The sequence below is a fragment of the Bos indicus x Bos taurus genome, chromosome 5 (assembly GCF_003369695.1).
Source record: "Bos indicus x Bos taurus breed Angus x Brahman F1 hybrid chromosome 5, Bos_hybrid_MaternalHap_v2.0, whole genome shotgun sequence".
Taxonomy (NCBI): Eukaryota; Metazoa; Chordata; class Mammalia; order Artiodactyla; family Bovidae; genus Bos; species Bos indicus x Bos taurus.
In genome coordinates, this window is record NC_040080.1 from 52275737 (window position 1) to 52302291 (window position 26555).

General features: G+C 41.6%; 1 protein-coding gene across 4 annotated transcripts in view; it reads right to left on the minus strand.

Annotated features, from left to right (window-relative positions):
- Positions 1 to 1800: 1800 nt before the first annotated feature.
- The window catches only part of TXNRD1 (thioredoxin reductase 1), a 63124-nt gene continuing 38369 nt past the window's right edge, over positions 1801 to 26555 (minus strand). For 2 of the 4 annotated variants that reach the window (XM_027541922.1, XM_027541923.1), the window contains exons 8-14: positions 25448 to 25540; positions 24795 to 24871; positions 23189 to 23345; positions 16357 to 16464; positions 13066 to 13161; positions 8975 to 9109; positions 1801 to 3673 (exon numbers count right to left, since the gene is read on the minus strand). In XM_027541922.1, coding sequence (XP_027397723.1) covers positions 3611 to 3673; positions 8975 to 9109; positions 13066 to 13161; positions 16357 to 16464; positions 23189 to 23345; positions 24795 to 24871; positions 25448 to 25540 — 729 coding nt within the window. In that variant the 3' untranslated portion in view covers positions 1801 to 3610. The remainder of the gene's footprint in view (positions 3674 to 8974; positions 9110 to 13065; positions 13162 to 16356; positions 16465 to 23188; positions 23346 to 24794; positions 24872 to 25447; positions 25541 to 26555) is intronic. The other 2 variants (XM_027541926.1, XM_027541925.1) reach the window with 1 other exon arrangement.

Genomic DNA, 26555 nt, shown 5'->3' on the forward strand with positions numbered 1-26555 from the left:
ACCACCACCAACTCATCTCATGGCTGCCGTTACACCTGCTGTGTAGACACTGACTCCAATCCAGCACCACCTCTGCCTCCTGCACCTGAGACCCACCACCCTCAACTCGAGCTTCTGATATCCCCCTCCAACCTGCCCCTCCTCCAGTTTTCCCATCTCAGTGAAATGGCACCTCTAGCCTCAATCATTCCAGTGTTGAAGCTCCAGACAGGGGAATCATCATTCTTTCTCCAGCCCCCCAACCCCTGCTCCGCAACATTCAACCCAACACTATGTCCTGTTGGTTCTACTCCCACCTTCAGCTGAAACACCATCCCTCTCCCCGCGACCACTGCAGCGCCCTCCACCTGGTGCAAAGCCTCGGCCGCCCTCAGCCCAGCCCCCCGCCAGTGCTCCTGGCCACCTGGGAGAGCGGTCACACCCTCCTCTGCTCAGAGCCCTCCACTGGCTCACACTCTGGATCCTACCTGATTTGCCCCTTCTTGTTATCCCTGACCTTCACTCATTCTTTCTCGGCTTCACCCACCATTCTACACTTTGACATTTCCCCCACCCAGTCCTTCTCTGCCTCAGGGCCTTTACCTTTGGTGACCTCTGCCTGGAATGCTTTCTCCCAGGATTGCTTTCACCTGTCTTCAAAGGTCACCTTCTCCACGGGGTCTACCTCCACCACCTTCATTAAAACTCCACTCCCCACGCCCTACAGACCTCTCCCCTTCCCTGTTTAGGTTTTTCTCCAGGATACTTAACACTATCTGACATTCAATACAGTTGATCTATTTAGTTATTTTTGCTTGTTTCCTTCTATATAATTTTTGACAAGGATTACTGATGTTTCTTGTTGACTGCTGAACTCTCCTGCTGAGAACAGTACCTGGTACCTAGTATCTGTGGAGGAGATGTACATTCACCCACCCTACCTGACCACACACACCTTCAGAGGTGAGATGTTTGTTTTGGTCCAAGTTCTCTAGATAAAGTGGACCAGTAGAGGATGAGTAGGCAGATAGATTCAGGTAATAGATTCATTATAAAGAATTGGCTGGTACAAATACGTGCGTGCTAAGTGCCAAGTTGCTTCAGCCATGTCCCTTTGTGACCCACTGAAAACCACACCCTGGATGTTGTTTCTTAGACCTTTTAAGGTGTTCTAAACCACAGTGCGGAGAAGGCAATGGCACCCCACTCCAGTACTCTTGCCTGGAAAATCCCATGGATGGAGGAGCCTGGTAGGCTGCAGTCCATGGGGTCGCAAAGAGTCGGACACGACTGAGCGACTTCACTTTCACTTTTCACTTTCATGCATTGGAGGAGGAAATGGCAACTCACTCTAGTGTTCTTGCCTGGAGAATCCCAGGGACAGGGGAGCCTGGTGGGCCGCCGTCTATGGGGTCGCACAGAGTCGGACACGACTGAAGTGACTTAGCAGCAGCAGCAGCCTCCTCTGTCCATGGGATTCTCCAGGCAACAATACTGGAGTAGGTTGCCATGCCGTTTTCCAGGGGATATTCCTGATCCAGGGATCGAATCTGGGTCTTCCACACTGCAGGTAGATTCTTTACCACTGAGCCACTGGGGAAGCCCCAAATATGGAGGCTGAGAAGTCTCACACGCTACCTACCATCTGCAAGGGGTCAACAAGACTAAAATATGAACCTCAGCACATGGACCAGGCCCGACAGTGCAGCATCAATGAAACTGAGCACCGAATTCTCAGCATCACCAACATGAGTCCTAAAGTCCATTCAGTTCTCAGGCAAACGATCCCGGGACTACCATTCAGTAAGAAGGCACAACACGGTGGATATTAATACCTTTTAATGTTTCACATTGCTTTTTTTTTTCTTCCAGAATATTTATAACAAAAATACATGGAATTTAATGAGTTTCAATACACCAGGCGGTTACAGAGACAAGTCTATAAGGTGGGATTCTTCTTGTGGGGGAAGAATATTCCATTCCACGAAGAAGACAGAATCACAACATGATTAGGCTTGATCACCCTGTACTGCCTGTGCTCTAGTTTCAGAAATTGGCAGACTTGGAGGGGAAAATAAAAAATTTTAAAAAATAATAAATAAAACCAAACACAGTCAGCTGCCTCAATTCCCCTCTCTTTTTCCTTTTTCCCTTCTCTCCACACAACCAGATGGGGTGGGGTGAGGCAGGGCCGTGGGAGGTCAGGGGCCCTGCTGACCGAATGCTGGGCAGACACCGAGTTCCCTGAGGTGATCGAGAAACGGACTTTGAATCAACCGCTCAGTGTTGTGGCTGAGAAACACACACAGAGGGAAGACCCCAAAAGAGGGCTGGGGGGCTGCAAGAACTGCTGGTGGGAGGCCTGCCGGCCACAGCATGTTTAACATTCTACTTCTGCAGAGGGGACATGGCCTAGATATAACGCCCGGTCAGTAGCTGTAGCCGGAAATCTCTAACTGCAGGGTTAATACCTCTTTGTGATAATCCGAGTTGGAATGCTGGCAGAGCATGAACACTTCTGCCCAAATTCCACCAAGTACGGTCAAAAGAAAAAGTCAAACCCACTTGGTTTTTAAATGAAAATCCTTCACATCCACCTGTGTTCAAAAATAATAAATTATGATATTAACAGCTTCCTTTTAAAAGCAAAGCAATTACCACAAAAGTTAAATTTTCAAGTGTAGAGAGGCTTTTTTCCTATGAATGTAGTTCTCGAAGGGATAGATACCTAGCGCACATGAAAAATAAAGCTGTGGTATCTTGTGATTTCAGCTTAAAGCAAAAGCTACTCCCCAAAACAGTTTTAAACAAGCGCTAAATGTTTTCCATTGCAATAGATCTCAGCTCACTTAGACCAGCACACAACAGGCTAAATAAAGACATCTTTTGTTTTTCCCCATTTCAGGTGTACATCTGCCTCCATGATGAAGAATGTGGAAACCACACGGCACTACCGAGTCCTCTGCAGTGAAGACTCCTTCAGATAGGCTGGCCGGGTAGCCACTGCCTCTTCTAAACAGAACTAGAAACAATCACCAGTGGTGTGGCATGTGAGCAAACTGGCCAACCGTGCTTCCCTTGTTCTGGGAGGAGACGTGGGCCACAAGGCGGTCTCTCCCGGGACGAGCCTGGGAGCTTCCCCATGCTTTCCCGGTGATGAGTCGCTTGTATGTGCACATGGTAGCCATGACTTGCTTTTGGACCAAAATTGTTTGCTATCATCTCTAGTATCACTAACACCGAGAAGAAAAAGTGAAAAAAGAATCAACATTAGAAAGCTTGACGGTGAGCGTAAGAAAACCCACAAAGGAAAGGCCAAGAGAAAACTGCTTTGACGGTTCCATCACCACCCACCACGAGGGGCTTGGGGCTGGTGACTTCATGGACGCATCGCTCTGATGCTCTGCCAAGAGCCAGTTTTCAGTCCATCACGGTAACCCCAATGCAATGCTGCCTGCCTTCCACGAATCACCTCCCACCCGTGAGATCCAAGGGGGCCTCGAGGAGTGTAAGCACGGGACACGCAGGTGCCAAACCCGAGAGCCTTTCGTAGCACTTCGCCTTGGACTTGGGCAAGAAACACATCAGTGGTTTGGAGTCTAGGCAGCAGCATCTACATTGGGGCTTAACCTCAGCAACCGGTCTGGAGGATGCTTCCCCCGGAGCGCTTGGTCACCGATAGAGTCGTGAACACCTGCAGGGGCGGAGACAACATGAGAGTTTCAGACACTGGGGTGAAAGTTAGCAGAGGAGTTGAGATAACACCATATGTACAAAGGATGACTTGGCCGAGTACTTAAAATGTACACAACAGAGGGGTAATACGACCAAGGTAAGCATTTCACCAAGGTAAAGCAGAGAAAATGTAGGCTCTACCTAATAAAGCACTTATTATTAGCATGTGATTTATGAAGTGATTAAAACAATCTCTCTGGTTGCTTATTAATTCTCTAAAAGAAACACGTCATGAAATATTCTGGATACACAGAAAGGAATAAAGTGTACCATTTCAAATACCCTTGTGCCCATCCAGCTCAGACAGCTTCATAATGTGGTTAGAACCCTGTGTGTGTCCCCCTTCCTGAGCTGATCCTCAGGTCTCTCCCTTTAGACACTCTTATCATGATCTCCTTCAGTCGACTACTCCCTTTCAGGCAGACTGAGTTGGCTGGAGAGATCCGTTGAGGCTGGGCCTCTCCAGCCACTGTCTCTCCTGAGCTCCATGACAGTAAGACCTGACCCACACCTCTTCAGACTTAACTCTGTCCAGCACTGACCCTCTGTCTTCCCTTAACCCAGCTCCTCCCGGTGATCGGCATCACCACTACTTGGCTGCTCAGGCCATGCGCTTGAAATTGATTCTTAATTCCTCTATTTCCACTACTGTTGATATGTCATAAATTAGTAAGTCTTAGGTATCTTGCTTCTTTTCTGTCAAATCTGATCCTTCTTCGTGTTAACCCTACTGTGATATTTCTGTTTCCAAAACAAATGGTGCCTTCACCTCCCTGTGATGACCCTGTATGGACATATGTTATACATTCCTGCCCTACTGGACAGGGATGTCGGGGACAGGGGCTTGCTCTGGCCAAGGTGGGGAAGTGGAAAGCATCACTTGGGAACACAAGCCCTGAGCACCAAGGTGCTTTTCCTGCACCTCCTGTCTCTCTGCCATTAAGCCACAGTGGCCCCAGAAGAAGCTGCCCCGTCAGCTGGGTCCTGGAGTGACGAGAGCATGGGAGCTGGGCTGCAGCTGATCCGTGATGATCTCAAAGCCCCACAAGGCATACAGGCAAAAACAAAACCACACCCAAACTGACTATCCATGCTGCTCAGGCATGAAAACATAAAGTAATTTTGTGTTTAGCAATGTGGGAGACCTGGGTTCGATCCCTGGGTTGGGAAGATCCCCTGGAGAAGGGAAAGGCTACCCACTCCAGTATTCTGGCCTGGAGAATTCCATGGACTGTATAGTCCACAGAGTCACAAAGAGTTGGACACGACTGAGCGACTTTCACTTCACTTCAGCGAGCCAGTGAGTGTCTCACTGAGACAAGAAGCCATGGCTGATTTGGGAAGAGTCCCCAGTGGAAGCAAGACTTATTGCCAGCACCCTCTTTGGTCAGCTGCATCTTTGATTCTCAAGAAATATCTAGTTTCCTGATTTCTAATACAAAGAGGAAAGCACAAGAAATTGCAGCTGTTTTGACTTCTACAGGTCAAAGCAATAGGAATTGGCATCAAAAACACTCGTGAATAAGAGGGGAAAACACTTTTGTGTAAAGGAGGAACAATACTGAGAAAAATCCTTGTCTATTTAGCCTTAAAGCAGTGACAAAGCCTTTTTTTCCCCTCTATGCCAATTTACCAGCAGCACTGCAAAAAAGTCAGACCCAAGTAATAATGGCTAGTAAAACATTTAAAGTATGAACCCAGAAGAAAATGTGAGAACAATTCACATTCCCCAAAATAATAATTATAAGAAGTTCATCCTTATTAACAAAGATATGTGAAAAGGCTTGAAATAGTCCTTTCTTTTAAACTTATTACAGAAAAAGTTACACTGAATTTTGCAACATTTTCACGAGCACTCAAATTCAAAGCTGATGACACTATAAACTAGTACAACTCTTCTTTGAAGAGCAATATAACTCCTTGTTTAAAAAAAAATGTGTGACTATGGGTGAGAACAGCAAGATAATATGCATTAATGAAAATAGCTGTGTTCGGATGCTGGTATTACAGGCAATTTAAAATACCATCAAACATGCTCTCTTTCCAATTTTTTAAAGGAAGAAAAATAATGAGCAAGGGAATACATTAAAGCCAATTTCATGCTTGTGAATTTGCAAGCTTATGTTTTATTTCTCAGGAATTAATTTAGAAATAGAACTTGTAGGATGTGTGGATAAAAAACTAAACCCATCAAAAATGGAAAGAAATGAAGGGGGAAAGAAAGAGCTCTCATCTACTTCTCTTCTACTGCAAACATGTTAAAGACATGGGGAAGCCAAACCGCCATTGTTGGTTAGTCTATACGGAAAAAAAACAAACAGGGTCAATTCCTACACGGATCTTATACGCACAGACCTGATTTAGAATTGTCCTAAAAATATACTTGAAAAAAATGGCAGAGGCAGCTTCTTGATCCCAGGACAAAGAACACGCTCACAAAAGGGTAAATCAACACTACGGGAGGCACGTACGTCTCTTACCCAGCCAAGCCCTCCGAGCCTCACAAGATCCCCCCACCCCACTCACTGCAGACTGTGATTATGTTGACTATTAATGAAACAAAACTTTTGATGTTTGGCACTAAAGTTCATTTAAGATATTTCACAGGTCTTGTCTCTGATGCTCCTTCTTCTTAAGCCATTATTTTTTCTCTATAGATAAACTTAATTAGTTGAAATTGCTACTCAAAATCACATGTGATCAGTTTCCTCTTCAATTATTACTGCTCAGAGGTCCAGGATAAATAACCAACACACCAGCCTCAAACTGAATAATGCTCATGCGTCACTGACTCCTCAGGCCTTGAGAGTCCCTCTCTCACCGACAACAAGGGGCTTTCAGTCAAAACACCAGTAGTCTCTCCTCCTCCCACAGCGACTCCGGAAGGAAACCCTGTGCAAACTATTTTCCTCCAAAAAAGCAAAGCCTCCACCGAGGAATGCATCAACTCCTGTAGGCAACTACTTCGGAGCCAAAGGTTGTGCAATCACCCAGATTCTTTTATAGAAATGGTACAAACCACCCACAGCTGGTGTGGCACTGCGATAGCAGTCCTGAGGGCCTTCAGGTCCTGGAATAAACCATGATCTCTGCCACACAGGGTTCTCGTACTTGGTGCTCCCTTGGACTGGCTGACACAAATGCATTCTTCTCCTCTTGTGTGAGAACTGCCCCCCAACCCTCCTGCCCCAAACGCCACTGTGCACTTGTCCTGAGCCTGGGACCCACCACCCAGATGTGTGCCCGGCCCTTCCCTCACCCGCCTCGCTGCTCTGACTCAAACCCCTGCTGCTCCCCAGCACCCAGCACGGAGCTAGGCACACAGCTGCACAACAAATGCACTCAGAGGGAGACAACGGCAGCCAGTTTTTTAATCTCATTATTCAGTTGCCACCGTGGAAACAAGACAAAGAGAAAAGCCCTATGAACAGAGTGAATGTTCACCTCTGAGCTTCAAAGTTATAAAAGAAACAACGATGGAGATGCACAGCGGCAAATGCTTCAGGAGGGTTTCCAGCATGCCAGGTGCACCGCGGGGACAGGCCTCTGGCTGACCTCTCTGCGGGCCTGGACTTCATGGGGACGCCTGTCTTCTCCACTGCACCTCTCTGCCCAGCTGGCAGAAAGCCCGCAGACAGTGCCGTGTGCTGCCACTGGGTCATGTCACAACACGACACGACACGACCAAGGGAGGCAGCAGGAGCCACGCTCATGTCAGCCTTTTAACCAGTCTGTTGAGAATCAAATTCAGATTAAAAAACTAGACACTCGCATAACCAAGTTGGGAAGGGATGTCTTTATCCCGGTTGAGGATGACTGTTGTTTTAAAGTATCCTAGACTTTTAACCATACCCACCGTCGTGGGTTGAATAAAGTCCTCCAGAAAGAGAAGCTCAAGTCCTAGGCCCAGTGCCCGTGAACACTGTGACTCTGGTTGGAAACAGGGTCTTTGCAGATGTAACCGAGTGAAAACAAAACCATGCTGGATCAGCGGGGCCCTAATCAATGACCTTACAGTAGGAGGGAAATGTGGACCCAGACACGCAGCAGGTGAGGCCACATGAAGCCAGAGGCAGAGGCTGTAAAGGCAAGGAAGGCCTCGTCTCCAGAGGCCCTGGACGGAGCATGGCCCTGCTTTCTGACTCTGGCCTCCAGCATTCTTAGAGCAGACATTCCTGTTGTTTCTCAACGCCTAAGTTGCAGTAGTGTGTTATGTCAGCCCCAAGAAACTAACATACTATTTTTGAAAAAGAATGACACTGACTGGCTCCTCTCCTTCCCTAGACAGTCTTAGTCATGACACTGAATAAAAGATACACTGCACAATCTTCAAGAGCTTTTAAAAATCTATTCTCTTTTCAATTTTTATGTATCATTTTTGAAATTCAGTTTTACTTCACAAAAACAAGTTTTCAAAAACAAAACAACAACAAATAAAACCCACAACCAAACAACATATACAAAGTTTTCTGTGAGTAATGACCTGGTCACTAAACAGGTGCACAGTACAGAGGAAGACACTCAGGGAAAAGACAGAGCCAAAGGAAACGAGAACACCCTTCCAGGCTGCGCTGCTCAGCTCCGTTCCTGAGCCTCTCGACACGTAACTCCCCCGGCCTCCGGGCTCTCCAGCGTAGACGCATGCCTGGTCTACAAGCCCTACCTAGTGGTAGCACGGTAAGTAAGTGGCTCGCGGATGAGCACTGACAGGTGTGGAGAAACACGACACCCAGAGGCCCCACTGGGAAATCAGTTCTCCTGTCATTGGCTTGCTCTTTCTTTCACAAGCTTCACTTTCTCATCCTTTGACACTGAAAGCTAATGAGGGAGACAACATCATTAGCCTCCAGGTAGCTCAGGGATAACTAGGATTGATGCTCTTTTTGAATGTCATCATCAGCTGATTGCCATGAAAATAATTTATGACACATGATAAACAATTTAAAGCATATCCGCCACAACAGTACTATCTAGTGGGCTTTCCAGGTGGTGCAGTGGTAAAGAATCCACCTGCCAATGTAGGAGACACAAGAGGCTCGGGTTCGATCCCTGGATCAGGAAGATCCCCTAGAGTAGGAAATGGTAACCCACTCCAGTATTCTTGCCTGGAGGATCCCATTGTCAGAGAAGCCTGGTGGGCTACAGCCCATGGGGGTCACAAAGAGTCAGACATGACCGACACACATGGACAGGCACCATCTAGCCTTAATTGAAAGTGTGGAGAAAAAATAATAATAAAAAAGAAAGTGTGGAGACGCACCTCTGCGCAAACGGGGTGGATTCCGATGGTGCTGTCCAGCTGGTCTTTGGTCAGCCCACATTTGAGCGCCGCTGCGAAGCCCTGGGTCACTTCTCCAGCATTTGGACCCAGTACGTGGAAGCCCACAACACGTTCCTAAGATACAAAAAAGTGATACAATTATGTAGAATTTTCCCTCCTTAACAGCCTGGAATATTTTTTCCAGTCTAATCTAAAAAAAAAAAAAAAACATTCAGAAATACTGATGCTTGCTGCTGAAAGCTGTGTAGGTTGAAGGTACTGCAACACGGGCTAATACAGAACTGTGGTCACATTAAGCAAGAAGGAAGAGAAAGAACCAGCCACTGGTGATGAGAAAAAACACTTTGGAAAAGCAAAAATGTGTGCAACCCCGTAAGCACCAAAATGTTCTGGAAAGTGTTCTCAAAGGGCTGTTCAGTGGTGCCCTCATCTCTATCCAGTTGTCTCAAAGCTCCAGGTAAACTGTGGGAGCTGAAACATTTAATAGCAGCCATTCAAATTAAAAAACCATTTAAACTGAAATTTTGGGAGTAGACAGAAGAATCTGAGAGCCTTCCAATGTGAAAACATTTTTGAAAGCAAGAGAAAAATATTTGGCAATTCTGAAATACCTGTGTGGGAATAATTTTGGATAAATGCTAAATCCTAACTCAGGCTACCCCTGCCAAGAGCAGGGAAACCTGTTGCATTCTACTGTGCAGACTTTCCGAGCTCTGGGCTGGCCCACCCAATCCAACCCTCTTGTAACAGACGAGGCAGCTCAGGCAGTGAGGCGCAGAGCCTTATCTGATGTTCAATGGCTCCCTGAAAACAGTCAGGAAGGGCCTTCTGTATGTAATCCACTTCATGTTAGACTCTTCCTTTATTCATTTTGGCAATCAGGGATTGTGCAATTGGTAAACAAAGCACAAGACTTAAATGCAATAATATGGATAGATCTCAAAAGGTGAGATTAAAAAGGAAAAGGTACAGGCTTCTATTTAGCTGAGGATACCACCTTTCTTTAAACCACGATGTATGATGTTTACAGGACATAATAGGCAGCAAATATACAAAAGTATGAACAGTGAGACAGCCCAACGTGAGGAGAGTGTGGTCTCTGGGGCAGGGAAGGAATGGGGGTGGAGGACCAAGAAGGAATGTGAAAGACTACTGGGCTAGAAGTTAACAGCATGGATTCTAGTTGCCTTGGACTGAATTCCAGCTCCTAGCACAATTAACTTCCACACTTCAGCTTCCTTGTCTATAAAATGGGGATAACAATAGCACAGTACTTCACAGGATTATACAAGGCTTAAATAAGTTAGTACATGTAGACCATTAAGTAATGGCAGACACATTTTACATGTTCAATAAGTAAATATAGCCTATTATAAACTGTGAGCTTCCCCGGTGGCTCATGGGTAAAGAATCTGCCTGCCAAGGCAGGAGATCAGCGTTTGATCCCTGAGTGGGGAAGCTCCCCTGGAGGAGGAAATGGCAACCCATTCCAATATTCTTGCCTGAAAAATTCCATGGACAGAGGAGCCTGGTGGGCTATAGTCCATGGGGTCACAAAGAGTAGGACATGACTGGGCACCTATGTGTTATAAACTGCCTCTATGACACAAATGTCTGTCTCTCGTAAGAGAAGCTCTGGGCAAATACACCAACATGTTAATAGTCAGAGTGTGCAGTAGGTACTTGCCCTATTCCTTTCTGCAAATTTCAAATACACTGTGTATAAAAAGTATAGCATACAAAAAGAATAAAAGCCTAGCAAGCAAGTACTATTTAAAACCAAGCACATTCAGTCACTGTGAAGTAACCAAACTCAAAATGAATACAGCCTGCCCCAGGGATGGTCAAAAACCAGAAGCAAGCTTTTATATAGGATGGCTTATGACAAAAGAGCAATGACAAGTATTCATCTCTTGTAATACTGTCTTTTTTATGAAAATAATTGACAGCAATACCATCCGACAATACCATCCTCAGTTATTTTAATTAAAATGAGTTTTCACTGGTAGTTTAAGTTATTTTTCATATTATATAAAAAAATGCCATTTGAACAAATGACACAGCAGTAAAAGAAAAAAAAAAGAACTGGGTACAGTTAAAATAGATTTGCTTGATATAAAGGAAACTTTTGAGGTTTCACTGACTGCTGTATGCAAATCAAGTATCCCCTACTAGACACCAGACTGCCAGCAGGAACACGTGACATTCTCTTTTGTCTGTAGCAGCACGGTATCTAATGCATTCTCATACAAATAACTTTATTAAAATTACATCTAAACAGACAAAAGTCTACATAAAACTGTTCTCTATGTCAATTCTGTATAGCTTGCTAGAGGTAATCCTAGTATGTCTGTTTATTAAATGCATCTATTGATGACCTTTTTTGTAGTGAATCCAGGTTTTCCTAGAACCCTGCGCTCTGCAAAAAAGCAATCTGCAACTGTGCTACTGTGTAAAGCAGTAGTTACTGAACCAATACATCATTTCCTGTCCGACTCTGTGCGACCCCGTAGACAGCAGCCCACCAGGCTCCCCCGTCCCTGGGATTCTCTAGGCAAGAACACTGGAGTGGGTTGCCATTTCCTTCTCCAATGCATGAAAGTGAAAAGTGAAAGTGAAGTCGTTCAGTCATGTCCGACCCTCAGCGACCCCATGGACTGCAGCTTTCCAGGCTCCTCCGTCCATGGGATTTTCCAGGCAAGAGTGAGTACTGACTGGAGTGGGGTGCCATTGCCTTCTCCAAACACACCACTTAATTATACTCAAATCCCAAAATGAAAAAAATGAATTCATTAGGCTATTAACATATGGATTCTTTTAGCTGTTTATATTTTTATTGGGGATACTTTTTGAAAACTAAGATCTCAACTAAGTTAAAAATATACCAATTCTCGTTAAGATTCAACCCACAAAGGTAAGAGAGACCAAGAGGTACAGACTTCCAGTTACAAAATAAGTAAGTCACCATACAGTCATGTACAGTGTGGGGAATACAGTCAGACTAGAGTTATCGTGGTGATCATTTGAAATGTATAAAATATCAAATAACCAAACCTTTATGTTCTATACCAGGAACTAACACAGTGCTGTGAGAGTCATTAATACTTTGAAAAAGAGATCAGATTTCTGGTTACCGGAGGTAGGGGATGCGGGAAGGGAGAAATGGATCAAGCTAGTCGAAAGGTACAAAATTCCAATTATAAGACTAAATAAGCACTCCGGGTATAATGTGTGTGCATGTGTGCTCAGTCGTGTCCAACTCTTGCCACTCCGTGGACTGTACAGCCCACCAGGCTCCTCCATCCATGGGATTTCCCAGGCAAGAATACTGGAGTGGGTTACCATTTCTTTCTCCAGGGGATCTTCCTGACCCAGGGATCAAACTCACATCTGCAATGGCAGACAGATTCTTTACCACTGAGCCACCTGGGAAGCCCCAGCGGTGTAATGTATAGCAGGATAAATGTAACTAACACTGCTGCTAGTTTGATACGAAAGTTGTTAAGAGAGTAAATCCTGAGTTCTCATCACACACACGGAACACGTACAGAGCATGTGCACAGACACACACTTGTCCCGGGTGACGATACAGAAAACGGGGGCAGTAGTCAGAAAGTCTGAAAACCAATGACTTCATCACTTTGTAGGTATGGAAACAAAGCCTGTGAGGTCAGGGGGTTTATCCTTAGGTCTTTGTTACTAGTTGTTACACAAAGCAGCAAGCAATGAAATCTTAAATCAGAACCCAATTAAGAGTTCCCCCATTCCAGCTTTCTCACTAGTGCTGGCTGCTTAGCATACGAACTTGGGTTACTCCTTTCTTGTTCTGTCATTATTTTTAGATAGTCAATGGCTTCATTGGTTCTGACTGCCTGCCCACAACACATTCAAGCAGAGGGGAGTCAGGCCGTGTCATCATGGGCCTCACCCTAGTAACGTCCACACACCTGGGGAGACTCACAGGTGAAATACGAAAAGAATGCAATATGTGTATCATGTGGTCAAAACAGAGCTGCATAGTAAAAATAAAATGAAATCAGTAGAAAGGAGTAAATATGAATAGCACTTACATTGTCTTTGATATTGCAGACTACTTTTGCGTAACATTTGTTGTTATCCCTTGATGGAATCGTCCATTCCAATGGCCAAAAGTAACTATGGTAAACCTAGGAAGACAGAAGCACAATTTAGACCCATCGTATCAAGGTGTAACCTCAGATATGCAGATGACACCACCCTTATGGCAGAAAGGGAAGAGGAACTAAAAAGCCTCTTGATGAAAGTGAAAGTGGAGAGTGAAAAAGTTGGCTTAAAGCTCAACATTCAGAAAACGAAGATCATGGCATCCGGTCCCATCACTTCATGGGAAATAGATGGGGAAACAGTGGAAACAGTGTCAGACTTTATTTTTCTGGGCTCCAAAATCACTACAGATGGTGACTGCAGCCATGAAATTAAAAGACGCTTACTCCTTGGAAGGAAAGTTATGACCAACCTAGATAGCATATTCAAAAGCAGAGACATTACTTTGCCAACAAAGGTTCGTCTAGTCAAGGCTATGGTTTTCCCTGTGGTCATGTATGGATGTGAGAGTTGGACTGTGAAGAAGGCTGAGTGCTGAAGAATTGATGCTTTTGAACTGTGGTGTTGGAGAAGACTCTTGAGAGTCCCTTGGACTGCAAGGAGATCCAACCAGTCCATTCTGAAGGAGATCAGCCCTGGGATTTCTTTGGAAAGAATGATGCTAAAGCTGAAACTCCAGTACTTTGGCCACCTCATGCAAAGCGTTGACTCATTGGAAAAGACTCTGATGCTGAGAGGGATTGGGGGCAAGAGGAGAAGGGGATGACAGAGGATGAGATGGCTGGATGGCATCACTGACTCGATGGACGTGAGTCTGAGTGAACTCCAGGAGTTAGTGACAGACAGGGAGGCCTGGCGTGCTGTGATTCATGGGGTTGCAAAGAGTCAGACACGACTGAGCGACTGATCTGATCTGATCTGATCTGATCAAGAAGTATGTCTGTCAAACACTAGTTGTGGTGTGAAGACAGTGGATGTTCTTTAATATTTAATAATTAGACTTTTATTAAACAAAAAAATTCATGGAACATATAAGAACCTGGTCAGAAGGTAAATAACTTTAAACTCATAGTTGACAACTCTTTTGCCAGAATCTCATCCCTTAATTATACTTCAGCCTCCAATGAATCAACCTTATGTAACAACAACAAAGTTCAAGCAAATGAGAGATAGAAGCCATGTAATTACTTTCCGTCTTGCATTAAAAAAAAAGAAACCAATGCTATCTTGTTACCTCAAAAGAATGACAACTTTGGGCAAGAAACAAGTATGGTGCCAGGAACAATTATAGCAATTATCTAGTTCTCTTACTTAATATTTCCAAAGACATCTCCTTCTCTGAAATTATCCACCAAAAGTATCGAAGGAGGGAAGGAAGGAGGGAGAGATGGCAGATGAAAGGACACAGACATCCTTACTGACATTTCATAAATTTAAGTCTTGGATGACTAATGGGATTTTTTCTCCTTCAACTGCTAGCCTCGTTTCAAAATATACAATGTTGGTAGGATATTTTAAAAACACACTGATTATCTAAACATTATATAACATTCTTTTACCTTGTAATATGATATAAATTTTTTGATAAATGTGGGTTACAAAACTGAATGTATAGTATCATAGTATCACGACAATTACACAGGGGAAAAAATGATTTTAAAAACTACTAACAACAGCTGTGTTATCAACATAAGTCTATGAGGGATTGTTTCCTATTTCCTTTGTATTTTTCAAGATTTCTTCAACTCAAACGCCTTGCCTTTATAATGAAAAATGCAAATTCTAATCAAACAAATACAAAAAATTATCTGAAAAAATAGACTATTAAGAATCTTAAAATTTAAGTTATATTTTGATAGCAATATATACTCAGAAAATAATCAGCGATAGAGACAATGAGTAACAAAGATGTTCATCATTCTATTCATAATAGTGAGAAATTAATCTAATAAAATGGCTTAAAAAATTACTATAAGTAGCACCCTTGAAAGGAAATATTGCCAAAGCAATTTTTTAAAATGGTGCTTTTAGAGGGAAATGCTTGTGATCTAACACTAATTGTCAAGTACAACAGAAAATTGCATGTAACTTAATCACACTTTAAAAATTAAGCTATGTATACCAACACAAAATTATACATATATAAAATAGATACTTAGACTAGAATATGCAAAAATATTAATAGCAGTTATCTTTTCATGAATTAAAATTTCCTTTTTTAATATTTTGAAAATTTCCTATGAGGGTATACTATTCTTATAACCAGAAAAAAATGCTAATAATGTGTTACTGATAGATCAATATTACATGCTATTACTAAAATATAGAATAAAAGAAGTTGTTGAGAAATTTAAAATAGACTTTCATATTACAAAATGTACTCTGATTCACAAATCTGGTCTTTAAGGTTTTACTGCAAACTTTTTTCCCCAAATGATTTAAACAGCAGACCCTTTGTGTGGCATTATTTGTGTATATAAAAGTAGTTTACTTCAGGTGCAGTTTCCTTGACATTGGTGGTGGTTTAGTAGCTAAGTCGTGCCTGACTCTAGTGACCCCATAAACTAGCCCACCAGGCTCCTCATTCATGGGATTTCCCAGGCAAGAATACTGGAGTGGGTTGCCATTTCCTTCTCCAGGGGATCTTCCTGGCCTAGGAATTGAACCTGGGTCTTCTGTACTGCAGGCAGATTCTTTACCAACTGAGCTATGAGGGAATCCCTTCCTTGACTATATATAGGATAAAAAGTGACTGGCAACATTAGCTATAAATTAAAGGGTAATGGTAGAAAAAAAAGCTAATAGAACAGTAGAAATGTAGGTACTTTTTAGTTTCTCCCTGTATTTTTTAACCATATCAATAATAAAAAGAAACCAGTAAAAGTGGTTTTGAAAAACAGAACCAAGAATTACTGGATCAACTGATGAATGGAAGGTAGGTCAGATAACAATATTATATCAACAGTAAACTGTCTAAAAAGTAGTAACCACCATGTGTTTAGATAGGAAAATGTCCTTGTTCATAGTATTAAAGCATTTAGGGGTAAAGGGGCATTCAACTTACTCTTAAATGGTTCAGGAAAAAGAAATACACACAGATGCACGGAGATAAAGAGACTATGAAGAGGATAAAACAAATGGGCAAAATGTTACTAATACATGAATCTGGAAAATGGGTATACAAAAGTTCTTTGTACTATTTTTCAGCTTCTCTTTATGGTAGAAATTATTTTAAATTTTGGAAAAAAGAGTACTAAGTAGTGAAGAGTAAAACTTACCTCAACATTTTCTTCCCCAAATTTCTCCACAGCTTTCTCCTCAGAAAGACCACAAGACCCATATTCCAAAGGAGTGAAAACAGTCGTTGGAACGTTTTCATAGTCACACTGTTTCAAAACAGAGGAAGGGAGTTATGATGGGAGAGATTATAACTCAAAAGAACATATACTTCAAAAAACTTCAAAATGAGGAGAGAAAAGTAGACTAATAAAAGCCTACTGTACTGAGAACCATTAACTGATGTGATAATATTTCAGCAGAGGTTTACATTCTGTCAAGACTAGTCATGAATAAGAGGCTCATTCGGCTTCTCATCCAGCTATCAACTCATGTTGATAAGCACATGCTTTCTCTCCGTTAAATAAAGCAAAAACAATCCTCGTGCACCCAATGTTGTAAGTCTATTACTAATGCAGAAGTTAACAGACTTTACTGGAAAATCAATTAGGTAATACAAATCAAGAGCCATAAAAACATTTTAGTTTTTGGCCCAATAACCTCACTTTTAGAAATCTATGATAATAATTTAATATACAGAAAAAGCTATGTAAATTAACTGAGCAATGTCGCAGTTCTCATCAATAGTGGAAATATCAGAGTGGCTTTAAAATTCAAGTAAGAAAGTGGTTCTATAGTACATATTCTCAATGCACTCTTATGCAGCCATTAACATGGTAACGAAGACCAAGGAACAAAAGAAGTTCATGATGGGCTTTTCCCTGGTGGCTCAGTGGTAAAGAATCTGCCTACCAATGCGAGAGACACAGGTTTGACCCCTGATCCGGGAAGACTGCACGTGCCACCGAGCAACTAAGCCTATGCATCGCATCTACTGAGCCTGTACTCTAGAGCCTGGGAGCCGTGACTACCAGAGCCCTTATGCCCTAGAGCGGTGCTGCCCAAGAGAAGCCACCACAATGAGAAGCCTGCACATAGCCAACTAGAGAGTAGCCCCCACTGGCTACACCTAGAGAGAAGCCTGTGGAGTAACAAAAACCCAGCACAGTCAAAAATAAATAAATAAACAAAATTATTCAAAAAAAAAAAAAAAGTTCATGACTATGACAGTATTTCCAAAGCATACTTTAATAGTCATAGATGACAAAAGGGTTCTGAAGTCGAACAAGTTTGTAAAATGCTGTATTAAGCAAATAGGTTTCTCAACCATCAGATTTCTCAGAGGCTTTAATATGCTGATGTGAATTATGAAAAACACAATTACGGAGATGCCAAATACATTTGCAAATGCCAGTTGGTAAAAACCTACCCAGTCACATCTGGACAAAGAGGTTAAGTCATTCTGAACTTAAAATATGAACAATACAATTCTCACTCTCTAACACAGTAGGGTGGAATCTTTAAAATGTGCCTCCCTCTAGAATTAGCAATATATAGTCTTTTTTTCCTCTAATACAAATCCTTGGAATTCTGATTCAAAAGTAAAGACAGACTTCTGCTTACATGGACCAGGTTTACTTCCTGCTTTAAACAACTTAAAAAAAAAAAAAAAAAACAGACAAATATGAAACACTTCTTAGACACTGGACCATGGGCAGCGCAGCACCACGGCTGCTGTTGGGATAGGAAACAAGAAGGGCAACAAATGAGGCGAGTTTCCTGCCCAGAGCACTTTCTAGGGCTTGGTAAGGAGAGGGAACAGACTGCAGAGTGGTCTTTCTGAGTTACAGTGACAGAGATCCCGGTTCAGAGATGCCAACATGGCCGGAAGCTGCAGGGAAGAACAGCAAAGTGGGTGAGGCTGCATAAAGAGAAAGTGAGATCGGCAGAGAGGGCCTCCTGAGATTTGGGCTGAGCACTGATCTGTAAATCAATGCCAGAGGAAAGCAATCAGGGTGAGGAAGGAGCCACTGGCAAGCAGTGAGCCCCAAAATGACCTACTCTTACAAGCCCGAGTAGGGAAAGAGTTCACAGTAGGAGGAATGGGACAGACTCCTTGGAAGGGCCTCCATTGAGTAGAACTAAATTAGGCCTAAATGAAACATTACTGTTGACACACCCAAAAAAAGCTGAAAAGCAGGTTACACAAGGATAAACGGACTCCTGTGTAACTTAACGGGCCACCAAAACAAACTCCAACACTATATAAAGGAATGCAACAAAACCCAGCACCCAACAGTGTAAACGGCACAAAGTCTTTATCCTTCCAAACTAATATCAAGAATAAAACTAATCAATAGAAATAGACACTGCGAAAGAGATGATGCGATTAGCATAGGACATTAAAAGAGCTATTAAAAACGTGTTCTGTAGGCTCAAGAAGGTAGATAAAAATGCAGTCTGCTGAGGACAGAAAAGGAAAATGTAACTTGTAGAGATGAAACTATTTGAAGTGCAAATTACACAGAATGGGATTTACATCCCAAGACTACAAAAGAAAAGATCAGTGGACTTGAAGACATTGCAATAGGCTCTCTGAGAAAAGCACAGAAACAGGGGGAAAAACATAAACAGAGCATCAGAGACCCATGGGATAATAGCAAGTGAATCACCAGTCATTAATTTGAGGCTTGGAGAGGGGACAAAAGAGGAGGAAAGCAAAAACTTAACTGAATAGCTAAAAAAAATTCCAAATTTGATAAAAACTATGAACAGATAAATCTCCAAATCTTGATATACCATAAGCAGAATTATAAAGAAAAGCATGGCAAAGCATGCAATAATCAAATTGCTAAGAAACAGTGAAAGGGAAAATCTTAAGAGGAGCAAAGATAAAAATGATAGCATATTCTCCTATGCAACCAGAAGACAATGGGCAAATTATTAAAATACTTAAATAAACACTGTAAGTCTGGAATTCTCTATTCAGCAAAAATATCTTCCAAAAAGTATAAAGTGAAGACATAATAAACTAAAACACGAACCAAAAACCCCACAAGGAATTCACCTTAAGCAGATGTGCATTAAATTAAATGATGGCAGAAAATAATGTATCAGATGGAAACCTGGATCCAAATTAAAGATATTTTTTCTCCTTGGTCCCAAAACTGTTTCCAGTTGGCTTAACTGACTATTGTGGCCTAACCTGAGAAATGTAGTCCTTTTTCTCAATACTTCTATTTGACTAATCAAGCTAATAAACTTTCAGAACACACTCCATCCTCAAATTGCAGAGATGTGTACTGTGGTTTCTCTACAGTTCTGACAAAAAATATTTTTATATTTACTGTAAAACTGAGCTTACAAAGCAACATTTTAAGTAATAATAAAATTATTTCAAGTGTTTGAGCAATTCTAAAATCCAAGAAATCTATTGCTCCTTGGAGAAAACAGCTGGAGTGCCCATTCAGTTCAGTTCAGTTGCTCAGTCGTGTCCAATTCTTTGGGCCTCCCTGTCCATAACCAACTCCTGGAGTCTACCCAAACCCATGTCCAATGAGTCGGTGATGCCACCCAACCATCTCATCCTCTGTCGTCCCCTTCTCCTCCCGCCTCCAATCTTTCCCAGCATCAGGGTCTTTTCAAATAAGTTCCCATTACAATCTTTTAAAGCTGGTACATGTGTCTTATCATCTGGCTTTTTAAAGAGCTTACTAGAATGTCCATCACCTACAGGTTGACTCACCTTTATGATCTGTTCTCTGTTTTTGAAATGATAAAAATATTTTTCTCCTTCCTCATGTTCCCAAAAATAACAGAATATTTAAGGGCAAATATGTTTAGCAGCTTTGAAAATGACTTTAATCTACTGTTAAAAAGATTCATTTAAATTTTTTCAATATACTTTCCACTTCATTTAGTACAAGCACCTCTTGTACTAAACTACTACAAGTGGTAGTCTTTAGAGTCTTGAGACATCTTTTCTACCCTCATCACCTTTTATAATCGATACTTCCCAAATCTTCCTCATGTCTTTGTGTTAGTTGCTTGCTGCTGCTGCTGCTGCTGCTAAGTCGCTTCAGTCATGTCCAACTCTGTGTGACCACATAGACGGCAGCCCACCAGGCTTCCACGTCCCTGGGATTCTCCAGGCAAGGACACTGGAGTGGGTTGCCATTTCTTTCTCCAATGCATGAAAGTGAAAAGTGAAAGTGAAGTCGCTCAGTCGTGTCCAACTCTATCGACCCCATGGACTGCAGCCTGCCAGGCTCCTCTGTCCACGGGACCTTCCAGGCAAAAGTACTGGAGTGGGGTGCCATTGCCTTCTCCATTAGTTGCTTAGTCGTGTCCAACTCTTTACGACCCCATGGACTGTAGCCTGCTAGGATCCTCTGTCTATAGACTTCTCCAGGCAAGAATACAACAGTGGGTTGCCATTCCCTTCTTCAGGGAATCTTCCCAACCCAGGGATCGAACCCTGGTTTCCCGTACTGCAGGTAGATTCTTTACCATTTCAGGTGTCTTTACGAGATGCATTTTCACGGTTAACACAGCAGTACCTACAAATCAGATATGGACTAGATTTTTGCCTTGGCTGCCTCCAAGCATTGTGACCTTGGACAGTTACCTAATTCCCTGTAACGTGTCATCAGTCTCTACAGCTGCTCTGTAGTGGAATGAGGTGCGTGCGTACACGGCATTGAGCACAGTGCCAGGCATGGACAAACACAGCTGCTCTCTGTCCTCTTTTCTCCAAACACTCTTATAGGGCAATGAATACATGTTATCAATTTTGGAGGAAGACACAAACACCCATTATTCAATTTGGGTTCTCTTAAAATCCCACAACAGATTTAATTTAGGCAGGTGTTTATGTTAAGCTGAAGTTTTCAACAGACAGCTAGCTGCTCCTGCAGAAGGAAGGCAGGTGGATGTGGATCCATTAATGTTCTCAGATATATGGGAATGATATATTAATGCACACGGGACAAAATTAAAAGGATTACACAGTTCTTAAAACAATGTGTAATTTCCCCAAATACAATTAACCTAGGTATCTATTAGTATTGCAGTTTTGTTTACTATCCTTGACAGACTGACGAGATTTCAAACTCAGGGACTTAGCAACACTTGTTTATTTTCCTGTTCAGTAAAGTACTTGTCCTATTAGTTAGACTAAAAAACAGGGCATGAAAAAGGGACAAGAAAAAAAGAGATGCTGATAAAAGCTGAAGGCACTTTAAGAAAGAATTTGCTCTACCTGGGAGATGCTAGAATATAGTACTCTGCTCACACAAAGAAGTTTATGTCCAAAGCAGGTGGATTCACTGGATTTTTAAGAAAATTGGTGCTACAGTAATTCCACATTTATTTACTAGCAATTTTTTGCATATTTTCCTTCTGATTATTATTGGTATAAAATTTTTTTCCTTTTCACTTTAGGAAATCAAAAAGATAAAAAGGTCCAAAAAAAGAAATTAAATGCACCTCATTATATTTCTGAATTACCTTTTCTTGATTTACCATAAACTCAAAAACTCCAAAAGTATAAAAGACATAATTCATTTAAAGAGGCAGTTAAGTTTATTCCAAATAGTAATATGCTGCTGCTGCTAAGTTGCTCCAGTCATGTCCGACTCTGTGCGACCCCATAGATGGCAGCCCACCAGGCTCCCCCGTCCCTGGGATTCTCCAGACAAGAACACTGGAGTGGGTTGCCATTTCCTTCTCCAATGCATGAAAGTGAAAAGTGAAAGTGAAGTCGCTTGGTTGTGTCCGACTCTTTGCGACCCCATGGACTATGAACCAACTACTATTCCCTGCATGATCAGACAACCTTGTATTAAAAACTCTTTTCAATCCTGTTAATCTCAAAATATTAAGATTTATTATACTACAATCCAAACTAACCCCATACACATTCAAAATGCTTGTCACAAATTTTATTAGCAGTATTTTTGAGGCTCCATTGCTATAACCTAACTAAATCAACCTATGATGATTTATGCACAAGGAAAATGGAGAGTGACTAAATTCTTTACCATCCATTTTTTAAAAAATAGTTTCCAGAATCCTTTTAAAAAAATAATAAGAAGGGAACATTGATAATAATTAGGGGCAGGGGATATATAGAAAATCTCTATGGTGGTGGTGGTTGAGTTACTCAGTTGTGTCCAACTCTTCCCACCCCATAGACTGCAGCCCACCAGGCTCCTCTGTGCATGGGATTCTCCAGGCAAGAATACTGGAGTTGGGTTGCCATTTCCTTCTCCAGGAGACCTTCTCGACCCAGGAACTGAGCCCACGTCTCCTATATTGCAGAAAGATTCTTTACCGCTGAGCCACCAAACTTCCTCTCGATTTTGTTGTGAAGTTAAAACTGTTCTTTGAAGAATGTCTTAAAAAATTAATTGAGCATATTTACTCTTTTCTTGACATCTAGTCTCATAAGATACAAATAAGAGTTTTAATTTCCTCCACTGACTTTTAAAATCACTTTAGAACATTCATATAACACATTCAACATTCCAAGAGCAGGAGATCTATTTTTATAAAGGATGGGGGAATAAAGCCTGAATATCACTTCAAACAGCTCTGAAGACTGATGTTATTTACTTACATTCTCAAATCCTTTTATAGCCTAGTCAGGTGCCATAAACAGATTTAGAACATTATACACCAATTGGTAATAATGAATGGATGTAAGATGCAATTATTAGGAATTTACAGAACCTAACAGGGCTGAAACGTGATTTACTCAAGCTCATTTTACTCCTCGTTTGATTCTGAGAGTGACAATGTCCATAATAAATCACAAAGGTAGAGAGGTCGTAACAATGTCTTGCCTAGAATAGTTACTAAAGCACATATGGGAATGCCATCACCAAAATAACTAAATTATTCAAGACCTGGAAAACTTCACCACCAGCTTACCCAGAGCACCAGGAGGACCACTGCGAATAGCATCTCAGTGTTGACAGCCCCAGCACTCACCTTAACAGTGGAGCCACCATACAGCCTCTGAGCCAGCAGCCTTCCTGCCTGGATGGCCACGGGGGTGAGCTCCAGCTTCCCTTCCAATATATCACCGATGGCATAGATGTAAGGCACGTTGGTTTGCTCTTCCTCTGTGACAGGTATTTTTCCAGTCCTGCAAATTCATTCAGTTAAAAGCACTATCCATTACCACTGTTAATTAATAAGTCCAACAAAATCCCCTTTCTCCCAAAGAAACCCAAAATCGGGAGTCTGGCTGAGGGTGATGTTCTAATGTATTACCAAAACAACAACAACAAAGCTCAGAGGAGCCAAAAGCTTAGACATTCTAGCTATTTTGAAAATCAAAGGAATAAGAAAATTATTAAGAAACCGTGGAATGGGAAAAGTAGAACACAGTGGTTAAGAACAAAGGAGGATTCTGAACTGCAGTAACTAGGTCTGTTAGTTATTACCTCTGTGATCTTGGGAGGCTATTTAACATCTCTAAACCTCATTTTCCCACCTATAAATGGGGATGATGATAATGGGAATAACAGAAGAAAAAAATACCATCATCTACCTAAAGGGGTTGTGAGAACTGAATGAGAAATGTGTACAAAACATTTACACAGCAGTCCATGGACCCTGGTAAGTACAGAATAAGTGTGAGCTATTAATATTAAATAAAATCTAAACCTTGGTCCCGGTGCACACAGGCAAGTAGGTTTTCAAGACGGTGGAACACTTGGTCCGCTAAATCTTATCAGACCTCCTTAACTCCCTTGTCTCTCCAACCCAAGGGGGAAAAGAATAAAACAAAAATCCTCATATTAAGATTAAGAAATCTCTTCTGAATAAATGTTCCTCCTGTAAGAAGGAAGGGAGGTAGGGGGCGGTAGTGGGGACTCTCTATTTTCAATTTCCAAGGCACCTAGCCTTTCACAGCACTTGTTTTCAAATGGATGTAGGAAAGGTGATACTGGGAAAATATCCCATGCCCCTTCCAGAAGCAGAAAACAGAGTCTCAATTATCCAGAGCAGTGGTACAGTGCAAAGGATTTTAGCTAATAAAACAGCAAAGTTTTCGTATTTGCAGCTGTCACTAGAAACGTAGTGACCACTCTAGTGATTCTAAGACTTGGTAGCTTTAAACCTGGTTCAAATCTGCATATTCAATGAAGCTTTTAAAGCATGTAACTGCAATTCAGTGAGGAGTTGGATCTTTTACTGTACATATACACATTAAAGAAACAAAATTAAAGCCAGTGCATCTTTCATTTAGATTTCGAAAAAGGGTGGGGGGGGGAGACAAACAGGAAAGACGGTGATAAGCACTGAATGAAGAGTCCTCTAAGCTTAAAAAGGGAATGCTCCAACTGTGGTAAAAACTAACTTTAAAAATCTAAAACTCCAAGGACTTCTCTGGCGGTCCGGTGGTTAAGACGCCATGCTTCCACTTCAGGGAGCCAGGGTTCCATCCCTGGTCAGGGAATTAAGATCCCACGTGTTGCATGGCCAAACGAAAGAGAAACCAAGCAAACACCTAAAACTTCACTACTAAGGAACCTTATAAATCACTGAAATAGTATTTAATAAAACATAATAAAAATTCTTTTCTTACTTTTCATTTATCTTTACCCCCACATTTTCTAAGCCAATTTTTCTCGTGCAAGCATCTCTTCCTATTGCCAGCAATACCTGAAAAATCATTAATATATAGTGACTGTTAATAAAAAGGCTGTGCATGAGTTATTTCATCAGATTTTTTTCCATTAAGCCAATCTGATTCATGTTCCAGACCTGGAAAGAAATATTCTATTAAGAAAACAATGCCAAGAGTTTAAACAAATCAAAATCATTTAAATTAAATCTTCTAAACATGATATAGTAAGAAGCTGTACACATTTCTTAAGAAAAAGGGAATTAACAATTCCTTAGTAAATTTAGCCAAGTATAGAGACAAAGCATAGCCTACCACTGAAGTTTGTTTTTTTTAAAGTGGTGGGCTGGGGAAATACAAGAACATGAGACAGAGAAATTCTAGCTCATTTTAACACACTAATACTTTTCAATAACCATTTGATAAATAATATTTAAGTTACAGTAGAAAAAATTTAAATCCATCCCTGTACCAAAACAAATTATAATATCGTAAGTAATAAAGGTGTCTTAGAATAGGAACAGAACCAGCAGTTTAGAAACAGCAACCCAGCAAATACAGCATAAGCATGTGATTTGCTTTCTAATGAAGTATGACCAAGGTCCATTCCTTACCGTATTATACTCTCCTTCGATGGTTTGGTCAGTGTCGGTGGACTTAGCTATCACTCTCAGTCGGCCTGGTGTCCCTGCTTCAATTTGTTCAACCTATGAAAGCGATACAAGGTTTTACTCCACAATAAAGACACATGTCAATATCAAGGTGGATAATTATGTCCTCTCCTATCTGGTTAACCCAAAGTTAAAATACAACATCTGGCTTGTAAGGTCTTTTATGTCCCATCTCCCTCACATCAACATCTTTAGGACGACATGAGATTCTTTTATTTATTCCCTTCTTTCTCATTGCTTACTGTTTGTTAGAGGGGCTTTCCTTCAAATAATTCTCAAATAGAATAAAATTCAGAGACAAATCAGCAAAGAAAAAAGCCAGAGAAAGCACACTACAATCTCTGAGAAAAAAATTTAAAAAGTTGGTTGCTTAGTCGTGTCCAACTCTCTGCGACCCCATGGACTGTAGCTACTAGGCTTCCCTGTCCATGGAATTCTCCAGGCAAGAATACTGGAGTGGAAAGACATTCTCTTCTCCAGGGGATCTTCCTGACCCAGGGATTGAACCTGGGTCTCTTGCCTTGCAGGAAGATTCTTTACTGTCTGAGCCACCAGGAAAGCCCACAATCTTTAAATCACCCTGGTAAACTGAGCAGAATGTTATGTACACAGACACAGGCTTATTTCAGTAGGGACAGTCCACCATGTTCCCAAAGGGCGCACGACATCCAAAATGTTCAGAGATTAGAAAGGAAGATGCTACTTTTTATCAGTACAGCATATATACACAGCTGTTTCTTCTAATCACAGTCCTAATGCTAGTAGAATTCTCATGAGAACCGTGAGATGGATGTTATCAATTATCATTTCACAAAAGAAAGTGAGGCTTGGAGCAGTCATTCTCCCAGAGTCACATGGCAAGAAACTGGCAGAACAGGATTTGAACTCGGGTCTTTCTAATCCCCACACTTATACTGTTATTTACCAGCATCAAGAGATTCATGCTCCCACAAAAAAACCCCAAATTACTAGCCCATTAAGCAATTTTAAAAATAACAGCTAAAATTCCTTAAACAATATTACAATAAAACTCCTTAATTTAAACAATATC